Source organism: Lotus japonicus, chromosome 2 (assembly GCF_012489685.1).
Source record: "Lotus japonicus ecotype B-129 chromosome 2, LjGifu_v1.2".
In the NCBI taxonomy this organism is placed as follows: domain Eukaryota; kingdom Viridiplantae; phylum Streptophyta; class Magnoliopsida; order Fabales; family Fabaceae; genus Lotus; species Lotus japonicus.
Window position 1 is genome coordinate 53,090,159 of NC_080042.1, and position 12,810 is coordinate 53,102,968.

Sequence of the window (12,810 nt, forward strand, 5' to 3'; positions counted from 1 at the left end):
TAAGGACGACAGACTGTATATGCTTTCATAGCCATTGCTAAGCCTAGGTGAAGGAGAAATGGTGTGTTAGGCCTTTGGCAGCCAACTAAAACTAACCAGTATCTTTAATATGGATCAAACACGACAGACATTGGGTGATTCATATAGCCGATCTCACTTAATGGGATCTAGCTTTGTTGTTGTTTTGTAATGGTCCTCCATCTGATTAGTGGGGGGAACTAGTTATAGACAAAAAAATTGCTGCATTTTAACATACAAAATATATTGTTTATAAGAAAAATCAGCTGAAACTTGTTGGTTCTCAACTTCAAATTCTTTTGCTGACATTTATTGATTTTTATGTACTTCCTCTGTTTCAAAATAAGTGTCCAGAAACAGAAGATGCACACATATAAATAAATGTAATTAATATCGTTAACTTTTTAAAACATATCATTTGTTTCCCTATTTTACCCTTTATATTGTACTTTTATCTCTCCCCATTTATTCTTCTCATAGGGGCAATCTATGTAAACATCAATTAATGCTTCATTAGAATTCTAAGTGGACAATTATAGTGAAACAAACTTTTTCTCTCTAAGTGGACAGTTATTATGAAACAGATGGAGTAACTTTGTCATCGAAAGATAATATAGTAACTACCAATTAGTGCTTCGTCTAGGTTTTAGCTCTTGGTTACTCTTTTTCCTTACTAGGTTTTCTCAAGGGAGTTTTTCCTAGTAAGATTTTAATGAGACTTGAGTGGTCTATGGGAGTGGTGTTGAAGTTTTTGGGGATTAATTGACTTGACGGTGTTTTGTTGCCGCTACGGTTTGACTGAAAGGGGTAGCGGGGTCCTTTTGGTGCAGATTTTCCATCCGGTTGTGTGGAAGTATACACATTTCAATGTTTTCTGGTGCTTGCTTTTGGTGATTCTACTTGCGGACAGATCTGATCTGGCTTGGTGGTGGAGTGGTAGAATTTGGCATTTGTCTTTCTTGGTTTATTTGTAACTTTTCTTAGTGGTTTTTTCCGATTTTAGAAATTTATCCTCTTTTTCCTTCACTAGGTTTTCCCGAATGAGTTTTTTCTAATAAGGGTTTAATGAGGTTTTTTTCTAAAATCCTTCCTCCAAGAAGTGATGGGATAATGTTACCATCTCACTCTTTCCTTCTTTATATCTCTATTGTATTGGGTTGAATTACCCTTATACTTCATTTCAATATATATTCGTGCTTATAAAAAAATAGGCTTGGTTCTAAAGTCTTTTCCCTTTTTGTGAAGAAAATGTGTCTCGAGATATGTTATTGGTTTTATACTTTTCTATTGGTAACCAAACTGAATAAGTCAATCCGAGAATATGCCATAATGCCATCAGCCCAACTTATTTCCCATTTGTTTTAGAGATTAATTTCTATGCACCGACAGTGTAAAAGATTTTACACCATCATTCAATCACAACCTTCCATTTCCTATTTTTAGATATTCTTAAATTCAAAATTAATTGTGAGCTAACAAAATGGAAGAATGTGATTGAATGATGGTGTAAAACTTATTTACACCGTCGGTGCATAGAAATTAATCTCATCTCTTTTTTTTATACATAACTTTAGTTCCCATATAAAAGTCTATAGCAATAAAATTACAAACAGAAAAATTTTCCCTAGGAGTATGAGGTCTACTAAAATAACCATCATATCTAAATTATAACTACTTCCATAAAATTTGGGGAATTGTTATTTAGACCCCCCCTCCCCCCCCAAAATCTATTCAGACCGAAGGAAATTTGTGAAATCCGAAATTACCTCTTTTGAACGCACCCTCAAATTGCGTCTCTGTCGCTCTTTAAGCCTCGTATCAGTGACGCTTCTGGAGCGTGCGTCATTGACGCATCTTGAGAGTGCGATTAGAACGCACCGGTCATTGACCATAACTCAACAACCGGTAAAAGCCATTAATTGCATCTGTTAATTCCTATGTTTTTCATTACAACCTATGCTAGTCGAGCACTATAAATAGGGTCTCTTCCTTCTTCATTTTCACACAATTCTCTCTCTTCTTCCTCTTATACTCTTTCTTTTTCATACCTCTTATGGTTTAGAGTTGTCAATGGTTGGGGTGATGCAGATATTATCCCCTGCATTTGCAAGTTTGTGTACTTTGAGAGTGATATTTCAAATTCAGAGTGCCAAACTTGCTAATGTAGGGGTGACCATCCTTGGTTATTCAAAGTACCCAAACTTTCTAAATAGAATGAGACCATGCTCATGTAGAGAATGCTATCTGGAGTCTGTTTGTGATGATGGAAACATCTAGGCTCAGTTGGCTGCACTGCTAAATTCCCCAACATGGCAGAAGAGGAGCCGGACCGGAAGAAAGAGAAGGAGCAGAAGACAAGGAAGACGACCGGAAGAAGAGGAAGATTGGAATCTTCCTGATTGTATCCCATAGGGGTCATTGTACTTGTATGTTAGGAAATTTTCAAGTACTAAGTTTAGGCCTTAGGTTTAGTGGTCATTGTACTTGTATGTTAGGAAATTTTCATGTATCATGTATCATCAAACACCATTAATAATAAATATGTTTTGTATCATGTCGCATTTCTTCATGTTTATGTTTCTGTTTCTGTTTCTGCTCCTGTTACTGTTTCTGTTTCTAAAAACTCGCACCTTAAGGGCGCGTCTACACCGCATGATCAATAAGTGACAGGGACGCATGTCTTATGTGCGTGACACTACAAGTCTTGTCATTCAAAAAGCTGAAATCACTACAAGTTTATGGAATCCTAAAATAAGTTGCACGTCCAACGTGCGTCTCAGACGCACTATGTATGTGCGCCTCAGACGCATGTTGAATGAGTGAGAGTTATGTCGCACGTTCAACGTGCGTCTTAGACGCACATCCAATGTGCGTCTTAGACGCACCTCCAACGTGCATCTAAGACGCACCTGAATGGTGCGGGAAATAAGAAACCTACAACAGTAACTTGGCAGAGCAAAACATAAACCAGAACAGAAGAAAATAGAAACATTGCAGAATTAAACACATCCTAATTAACATACCATAGGTCATGTAGAACACACCATAACATAGGTACTTAAAATTCAAGCTACATGGCTAATTGGTCTTAAACACAAACTAAGTTACAACTACTTGTACTTATATTACATTCATCCTGAAATCAATCCTAGGTCTCTACTCCTAACTACTCTTGGAGGTAGAGATATCAGACACTTTTCCTTTCTTCTTCTTGTTAGGGCCACCTCCACCATGAATTGCATCTCCACTGCCACTGCCATCATCATCATCAGCCCTTTGCTCCAAACTCTGCAGTATGATAGCCCGCATACGCTGGTTTGAATTGAGGATCCACTCTGGCGTCTCACTGGGGCCTACTGTGATAGCACTCAACTCGTTTAATTGCTCGAGAACACCCTAAAGACCCAGCCATCACTTAAGAAACAAGAGCACATATATAATAATAAACAAGCAAGCAAGCAGTCACCACTACAATCAGAAGCAGAAGAGGAACATCAAAGGAGAAACGGGAAGCAACGAAGAGACCAAATCAACACCTACCATCTCTGTCAGCCTAATCCACCACCCACATTATCAATTGCCACCCAAGCCCAAACCAGTAGCAACCATAGATCAAAGTCACAACTTGTTTTTGACAGTACCCCATCTATGACATGGCATCTAATTGAAGATCAACATCCAAATTACATTACGGAGCATGCTTTGACAAGTTAAAACATTCAGGTAGGATCATAAAGAACATGGTTCAAGCATTTGAAAATATTTTCTGTTGCAAAAGGTTACCGGACTTAAGCACATATGGTGGTCCATTGAAGTCCTCCGGTGGAGCAAATATAAAAAAGTAAGAGAGGTTTTTTTTTAGGCTACAGGTATGAAAGCTTTCTTTTCCTCTAAAGCAAAGAACTATCATTCATAAAAAACAGAGGATAAAAAATGTTATTCAGAAGGCATTTATATTCCTATTAAATTTGAACGAAAAACCAGAGCTGTATAAGTGTTCTTAGCATACCATTGTTATGTTTCCATTCATTAAGAAGAGCAATGCAGTATGTCTCAAAGGAGCTTAAAATTGCCTCTTAATATTTTTTTTTTAGTGCAAATAACATTCTTCAATGTATCAACTCAAACTTCAGTAGTCTCAGCAACAGCATAAAACGATATCAAATCGGCCAAGCTACACCATACAGTCACAACAACAATATCAAATCAGCCAATCTTCTCCTCTAACTCTAACGAAGACATCCTATAAGATTTCCTTTTTTGTTGTCTTGGTACCTAACAATCACAACTCAAGTTAAAGCCACAACCCATAATATCAAACTAAAACAGTACAAGTAAAGGCCAGGTAAATATCAAGAGACATTACCATACCACGAGTGAGACACAAAACAGAGCCTTAAAACAATTTTACCATTGAAGAAACAAAAAGCACAAATGTAATAACAAACAAGCAAGCAAGCAGCCACCACTATAATGAGACGCAGCAAAGGAACATCAAAGGAGAAACGGGAAGCAATGAAGTGACCAAACTAACACCTACCATCTCTGTCAGCCAAATCCACCACCCACACTATCAATAGCCACCCAAGCCTAAACTAGTAGCAGCCATAGATCAAAGTCACAACTTGCTTTTGACAGTATCTCATCTATGACATGACGTCTAATTGAAGATCAACATCCAAATTACATTACGGAGCATGCTTTGAAAAGTTAAAATATTCAGGTAGGATCATAAAGAACATGTTTCAGACATTTGAAAACCTTTTCTGTTGCAAAGGTTATCCCCCACCCCCAAAAAAGAAAAAGAAACTAAAAACACTCCAAATTTCTTATATCTAAATTAACTTTGCATGAAGACAGGGTCATGTCATTAAGAATGAAACTACTATCATGACCATCAAATGATTTTATCACTCATACAAATCAGGTAAAAGGTCTTGCTCTGGACCAATCAAAACTTTTTCTTGCATGAGAGAACATAACCATGAATATAAATACTGCTCTAAAAAATGAATCACACTATCTCTTGGGTCAAATTTTATTGTTATATCACCTTATTTCATTACCCTTGTAGATCAAAATAATTTATTGATCCTATCACAATGAATAGTTACCCAAGATGCTCCTAGATTAACTTTCCCTACCAACTTTCCAATTTCATATCCTATACATCACTTACTTTCTTCATCCAATATATGTGGTGGTATAGTTTATAAAAAAACAAGCAGCTTATTTAGTTGAACTCCTCTTACATGTTATAAGCAACAAGATACATCTTATCACAAAAAGAGACATGTAAGATTATAGTAGAAGTGTCAAATGTGGTCAATTGTGAAATATTCATCATTCATTGAAACTCTGTCAATTTCAAGGCCCAGCTTCAAGCTTAAAGTAAATGCTAGAAGTAAAATAAATGCACAAAAAATGTGCCCAGAAAGGAGAGAATAGCAGTTGTATGTATCAATATGAAACTATGCATTTGAAATCACATAAGAGGCACTATGACTAAGTTAAAGAGTAAAACCTTAGATGGTCTCTCTTGCAAATGAAGAAGAAAAAAACTATTATAATGTCCTGACATAAAAAAGTTCTATCAGAACACAAGATTCATATTTACTCAAAACCTCTACACCTACACAATTTAACAGGGGCTTCTATAATCAACTCAAAGAAGAAGAAAAACACTGAAATCGAATAGAGCATAATAGAATATTAAACGGTTCAGGTCAATAATCAAATCTAAGAGCTAACCGGAATGATGTTTGGCATGTGCCCTAGTTTTGGAACAAGCTCTTACCTATTCAATATACCAAATCTCTCATTTATAATGCGAATAAACTCATCCGCCCTAACTTTCTCTCCTTTATCTAGTAGGGTGCGATTAATAATATCGAATGTTATAGCATCGAGAAGGCAATCCCTGACTTCCATTTCTGAAAATAATCCCAATGCTTCGTCGAGCAAATCCTTTTTACAAAAGGCATGGATCATGGTATTGTATGAAGGAACAGTTAGAGGATACCCTTTGGTTTGAAGCATCTGAAATATTTCTATTGCATCCACGAATCTACCAGATTTGGTCATTCTGTCCATAAGCACATTATACGCATCAACATCAAGCAGAACACCTTAGTCTTTCATTGCATTAATTAGAGCGAGAGACTTGTCAATAATATTCGTTTTGCATAAAAGCATGCACTAAGGAAGTGTAGGAGATCAAATCTGGGGGTTGACAAGTAAAATACATCTCATCAATTATATTGTAAGCGTAGGAGATCCGGCCTGACTTGCATAAACCATCAACAAGAGTGTTGTAGATTATACGTTTTGGAATAATGTTATTAAAAGGAATTTGGTATAAGAGATGCAATGCATCATTGACCTTTTGAATCTTACAGTACCCATGGATAATGATACTATAGCTCCGTACATTTGGAGTGACTAATCTTTGAGGCAAAGTGTCAAATATATACCTAGCCTTGCTTACTCCATTCACCAAGCAATGTCCATCCATTAGATAATTGTAAACCACAATTGTTGGTTTCATTAACTTCAGGATGAAGGAAAACATATTCCTTCCGAATTCGACATTTCCCTCCTTCCTTAATGCATCAACCAATATGCCTATTAAATTTGAACAAAAAACCAGAGTTGTATAAGTGTTCTTAGCATACCATTGTTATTTTTCCATTCATTAAGAAGAGCAATGCAGTATGTCTTAAAGGAGCTTAAAATTGCCTCTTAATATTTTTTTTTAGTGCAAAGAACATTCTTCAATGTACCAACTCAAACTCCAGTAGTTTCAGCAACAGCATTAAACGATATCAAATCGGCCAAGCTACACCATACAGTCACAACAACAATATCAAATCGGCCAATCTTCTCCTCTAACTCTAACGAAGACATCTTGTAAGATTTCATTTTCTGTTGTCTTGGTACCTAACAATCACAACTCAAGTTAAAGCTACAACCCATAATATCAAACTAAAACAGTACAAGTAAAGGCCAGGTAAATATAAAGCGACATTACCATACCACGAGTGAGACACAAAACAGAGCCTTAAAACAATTTTACCATAGAAGAAACAAGAGAACAAATGTAATAACAAACAAGCAAAGCAAGTAGCCACCATTATAATCAGAAGCAGCAGAGGAACATCAAAGGAGAAACGGGAAGCAATGAAGTGACCAAACTAACACCTACAATCTCTGTCAGCCAAATCCACCACCCACACTATCAATAGCCACCCAAGCCTAAACTAGTAGCAGCCATAGATCAAAGTCACAACTTGCTTTTGACAGTACCTCATATATGACATGACATCTAATTGAAGATCAACATCCAAATTACATTACAGAGCATGCTTTGAAAAGTTAAAGTATTCATGTAGGATTATAAAGAACATTTCTCAATGACATTCATCTTAATACTATCACGATCACTCCCATAAGACTTTTCATTCCCAACTCCAGTAAGAATTCCAAGAACATCTGAATAGTGAAAGATTAGCACAACACAGTAGGCCTAACATTATGCAGTTAATACAACAGACAAATGGCAAAGAAAAATCTCAAACATACCCACTAAATAATTGACATCAATAGCGTGATTCAAAATGGAACGGACATGAACAAATAAGAAAGGACTAAAATTGATAGGGTTCTGGTTCATGGGATGAACTTCAGTGTTGTAGAGAAAATTAACTTTGTACTGGTACTTTGTAGTCTTATAGTCATCACTATTAACCACAGGAGCCAAGAAAGACATGGAGTAAACACCACCTTCCTTAATCAAATGTTGGAACTTATAGACCAAAGTCTTCCGAATCGTAGCGTGAATCTTAGCTCCATGTAAACAGTAACACAAAGATCCTCTTAGATACATCAATGAGAAAGATGATACAAAATAATAATATTGAATCAAAAAAAAAAATAACAACCTTCGAAACCATAAGAACTAGCTCAATAGCATGGGGGATCTTACAACCATTGAAACGCCTTGTAGACCATAAACGAACAACTTTAACCAATATCTTCCATGAAACTTTAGAACTATCAATGTTAGCAAGATCATTGAACACAGAAGCCATAACAAACACTAAATAACCTCAGATAACCTTTAAGATGCAAACGAAGATGACTGATGAGAAGAACCACTCAATACAACAATTTATAGCCAAGATGACAGACGGATTCAAAACAACATTACAAAAGAACTTTCAAATTCAAAATCAACCAAAATAAGGAGGGAAAACGAAAAAGATAGTTGGTGAAAACCAATGGTAAACTGGTAGCAAAGGAGTAAGTCATCACCAACTGAAAAAATGCATGCAGAAGTCCAAGCTATAGACAGAGTGCAGACAGAAAAAAATAAATAAGAAGAACCAAGAACGTATGACACTTACTAATAAAAAATGCATGTAAAGTGAATAACGTCAAAAACATAGAGGACCAAGAGAATTGTCGGGTGCAGAAAAGCAGAATAAAGATCGGTTGCAACATATGGTCTAGTAACAATAACACGTGACCTCAAGACCATTGCTCTTGAAACCAATATAGATTGAATAAAATATAGCGGAAATTTGAGAGTATGCCACATAAGCTCGTCTTCCGTGGATCTTCCGTGGACAGGCTCAAAAACAGACACGTCTACAATGGCTTCTCTCAGCGTTTCCCGTATTGTATCTTATAGAGATGTCAAGGAGAAAGTTGAGTCACTCATTCCACTTGAACTTTTAAAGTATTATGGCAGAGTGGGGCCCACTTAATTTTTAATACACCTGGATGACACATGAGAGGTACATGGTTCAATTTAGGGTTCACAAAATTCCCAAAATCAAATCTTCTGCCTCTTTCACACTCTCGCTCACTTCTCTCAAACGCTCTCGTTCGTCCTCCTTCTTTTGCGTTCGTTTCTATTCCTTTTGTGTGCCACTGTTTCCTTCCTCCATCTTCAGTTCTCTATGTGACTAAAAAAGGAACTTATTCTAGGCGTCTTGGATTGGAGGCTAAGATCCCCTCCTCCCCCCCCCATTTTGCTTCCTCAATTTCTTTGCTTGCAAGTTAGTTTCAACTGGAACTTTTGCGTTAGTTGAAGATGTTCATCCAGACACTCATTTGATATCAGCTCTCGTCGAACGGTAGGGGGAGACTCACGCGTTCTACATGTCGTTTGGTGAATGCACCATCACTCTCCAAGATGTTGCATTACATCTTGGCCTGAAGATTGATGGAGAACTTGTCAACGAGGCAACGTCTTATAAATGGTATGCCGTCGTACAACACTTGTTGATAGTGGCTCCACCAGTCAATGTTATTAAATGGGGTTTATTGAGAATGAACTGGTTAAATCCTAACTTTAATAATGTAGAAGCATTGGCTCATTTGGCACGAGCATATATCATGTGCAAGATTGGAGGTTGCTTGTTAGGTGACCACACTGATTGTCATATTACGTTGAGATATCTTCCCCATCTAGAAGAACTTGAGGAGTCTGGAACATACAGTTGGGGTTCAATAGTACTTGCCAATTTATATTGGAAAATGTGCAAGGCAATCAACAGCACCCGCATATAGATCGGCGGTTGTGTACAAGTGATCGATCCAATTCTAGGCTTGGGCTAGAATTCCTGGAATTGGCCCACAAGTTGTCTTGCCTATCATTCCCGGACACCCTATTCAAGCTTGGTATGAACATAATTACTACTTAAAATTTGAAGACTTGTGTCATTTACATGAATCTTACGTGTACACTTTATTCTTTTATTTTCCGTTGGTGGAATGGACAGGCTGAATGGAAAAAGTAAATGATACCTTGGTACCAGCGCAAATTAGAAATATTTAGTACTGAAGAAGTGGGTTAATATCATTAGAGTAATATTTTTTTTATTGACAAATGTTAGTGATTAGTTATTACTAAGTTAGAAAATCTCTTCAAATTTTCCTATCAGGATTCGAACCCTGGACCTTCCCCTCCCTAACTCTTAACTCTTATGTCAACTAGCTCTTATCATTAGAGTAATACTAATATAAAAGACGTTTATCAACTTAACCTCCTTGTTCTGGTTTCATCTACCGTGCGTCAGTTTTAAACTGACGCAAACTGACGCACGGTACCTCAGTTTTTTCCTGGCCGTCAGATCGCAATTAAAATGATCCAATGGTTAGGGTGTGTTACCTGTTAATGGACATAGGAGGATTAAGGCAATTGTGAAAAATTGCAATCTGAGACCTCAAAATACAAAAGCTAAAGTCTGATTAGGTCCCTTCCCTTTCCCTTTCTCTATGGTGTCAGAGTTCGTTCCCTAACCTCAAACATTTGATGGAAGAATTAGTACCCAATCTTTGTTCAATCCTCCATCCCTCTCAACCACCAAACCCACCACCACCTTCACCTTCTCCCTCACCTCCAAACCCAAAATACCCATTTTCCTCCACCCCAACAACCACCACCACCCAAAATGCCTCCACACCTTTCTTCCCCACATACCCATCTCCACCACCACATCCTTCTCCCTCTTCCTTCGCCTCCTTCCCCGCCAACATCTCCTCCCTCATCCTCCCTCAAACCTCCAAACCCAAATCCTCCCACAAGCTCCTCGGCGTCGCCATTGCCGTCGTCTCCTGCGCCATCGCCGTCGTCGCCGTCTCCGCCTTCGTCTACTGCCGACGCCGCCGCAAAAACTACAACGCCGACGAGAAGACTCTCAGATCCGACAGCAGCATCCGCCTCTTCCCCCGTGAAGCTCCCGGAACCGCCGGCAGCCGCAAGACGAGAAACGTCTCTTCCACGAGCTCAGATTTTCTCTACCTCGGCACCATTGTCAACTCCCGCGCTCAACATTTAGGGAGGAGGGATTGAACTGAAATAATGTGATATTATGACCGGTCAACCAACTTAGGCAACCTACGTTTCCAGGTAAAATCAAACTGAGGTACCGTGTGTCAGTTTTAAACTGACACACGGTAGATGCAGCCCCTTGTTGTTCTTCTTCTTGTATGCACAGTTTGTGTGGATGATAGGCTTCTCCAGAATTTTTTTTTTTTTATAGGCGGCTTCTCCAGATGATACCCGAACAATATCTGCAAAATAGCCATTTGTGGAGATCTATAACACCAATGATATCCTTCCACATTGTTGAGTGGCATCAACCCGAACATAATTTAAGAAGTATTTTGAACAATTATTACATTAAAGTGGGATGTTAAATTGCTTGGAATTTTTTTTTAATTGATGAGGTGCCAGATTTTGCACCTGACCCAAAGCACAGATTGACTACAATAGAGGGCAAGTACAATTAAGCCAAAACAAAAAAGTCAATTTATTAAAATCTGGAAAAAACTTGATTTTTTTATTAAATAGATGGGATTTCGGATTTAATTCAAAATATTATGAGATCCAATCCAAATAAAATTACCCACATTTACATATTTAAAAAATTATTATACAACTTATCTTTGTTTACGAAAAAATTATTTGGATAAAATTATTTTTGTAGTAAATATTTGAATGAAAGTATATTTATGTGACAGAGAACCATACGCAGATATATTATATTATACAATTTTTTTAAAAAGAGTTGAAGTAAAATAAAATTATAGAGCCAAACCTAATTGTCAATGTTTCTTGGTTTTCATGACAATTTCGTCTCTCACTTAACGTGATCTCAGAGCTTCGAGGGATTAGTCTCATGGTTACGGGATGTGGGATAACTTGGGAAAAAAAATATTAAGGAAACCGTAAAAAAAAATCTTATGGCAACAACCATCAATAGAATTAAGATAACTCCTAGGAGAAACCTGTTAGGGAATTACAAACAGATGATCATCTTCCATACTACAGGGAAACCACAGTGTTAGTCTTTGTGGCACAATAAAATGCCAAATTTATGCAATCTGCGAAGCCCTAACAGATTGAAAACTAATTAATCAGGTTCATCTATGTCAACTATCATTGTGCTACAATCATCTAACCATTAAAATCTCCCAGATTTATTGTATGCCATCAAGAAAATGGAATATATAGAAGCACTTGAGAAGAATTGGATTTCATGATAAAGATATATGCTAACAAGAAAAAAACTCTGGTTGTTTCTGAGGTAGCACGCGTCCTGAGATGAGTAAACAGAGAGGCTACACTCTACTTCCCTTGGTTCTAACATCATTTCACATTGTGCTCCAAAACACAATCAAATTGGCATGGAAAATCTGATTATCATCTTAAACAAAAAATGGCAAGGATCACTCTTTGTAGAACTACGGGCACGAAAAAAAATGCATAAATGTGCACACCATAGTTTAATGTTGCCAATTGCCATACAATCCAACAATTGTTTCCCTGTGACCTGGTCAAACGTTCAGTGGCAAAGTAGCAAATTAAGATGGACCAGAACATTCAATCAGCACTCTATCTTTAGCACACACAACCATTTCTTTTAAAAACAGAAATACTCTTAACTATTTCTATTAGCTTGACAAACTTTTGTGATTTAACATAAGCTGAACTTATAAAAGGAAAATCCAAACATGTCTTTGGACTTCTACACACTTTTAAGGAATCTACCGAAAATGCATATCAGAGTTCAGTTCTTAACTATCCACAAGTTGAATGAAGGAATAATAAAGAATCTTAATCCAAATCTTATGTGCTGAATTGTTATGTTTGTTTGGGAAATGCTACTATTCCTTACGGTTTTAAGCCAAACTATAATTTCAAAGCCAAAGTCTAAGCACTATAAAACCAGTAATGCAGTACATTAGAGAGATCCTGCAGAAATTTGAAAAATCATTGAT

At 37.1% G+C, this 12,810-nt stretch overlaps 2 protein-coding genes across 2 annotated transcripts; one reads left to right on the plus strand and one right to left on the minus strand.

Annotated features, from left to right (window-relative positions):
- Positions 1–6,804: 6,804 nt before the first annotated feature.
- On the minus strand, positions 6,805–8,108 carry LOC130736620 (uncharacterized). Its single transcript, XM_057588430.1, has 5 exons — positions 7,959–8,108; positions 7,600–7,804; positions 7,423–7,509; positions 7,049–7,077; positions 6,805–6,957 (listed from the first exon to the last, which is right to left on the minus strand). Exons 1-5 carry the CDS (start codon positions 8,106–8,108, stop codon positions 6,805–6,807), a joined length of 624 nt encoding a protein of 207 aa, XP_057444413.1.
- Positions 8,109–9,183: 1,075 nt separating this feature from the next.
- LOC130736621 (protein MAIN-LIKE 2-like) lies at positions 9,184–9,594 on the plus strand. The gene has a single exon (XM_057588431.1). It carries the CDS (start codon positions 9,184–9,186, stop codon positions 9,592–9,594), a length of 411 nt encoding a protein of 136 aa, XP_057444414.1.
- Positions 9,595–12,810: the final 3,216 nt, after the last annotated feature.

Bases quoted from the DNA above. Each gene is read 5' to 3' on its own strand.
- LOC130736620 (XM_057588430.1), bottom strand. From the start codon at position 8,108: ATGGCTTCTGTGTTCAATGATCTTGCTAACATTGATAGTTCTAAAGTT. The intron at 7,510-7,599 runs GTATGTTTGAGA...TTCACTATTCAG, and splicing joins TGATGTCAATTATTTAGTGG to ATGTTCTTGGAATTCTTACT. The intron at 6,958-7,048 runs GTAATGTCGCTT...TGTGATTGTTAG, and splicing joins TGTGTCTCACTCGTGGTATG to GTACCAAGACAACAGAAAAT.
- LOC130736621 (XM_057588431.1), top strand. From the start codon at position 9,184: ATGTCGTTTGGTGAATGCACCATCACTCTCCAAGATGTTGCATTACAT.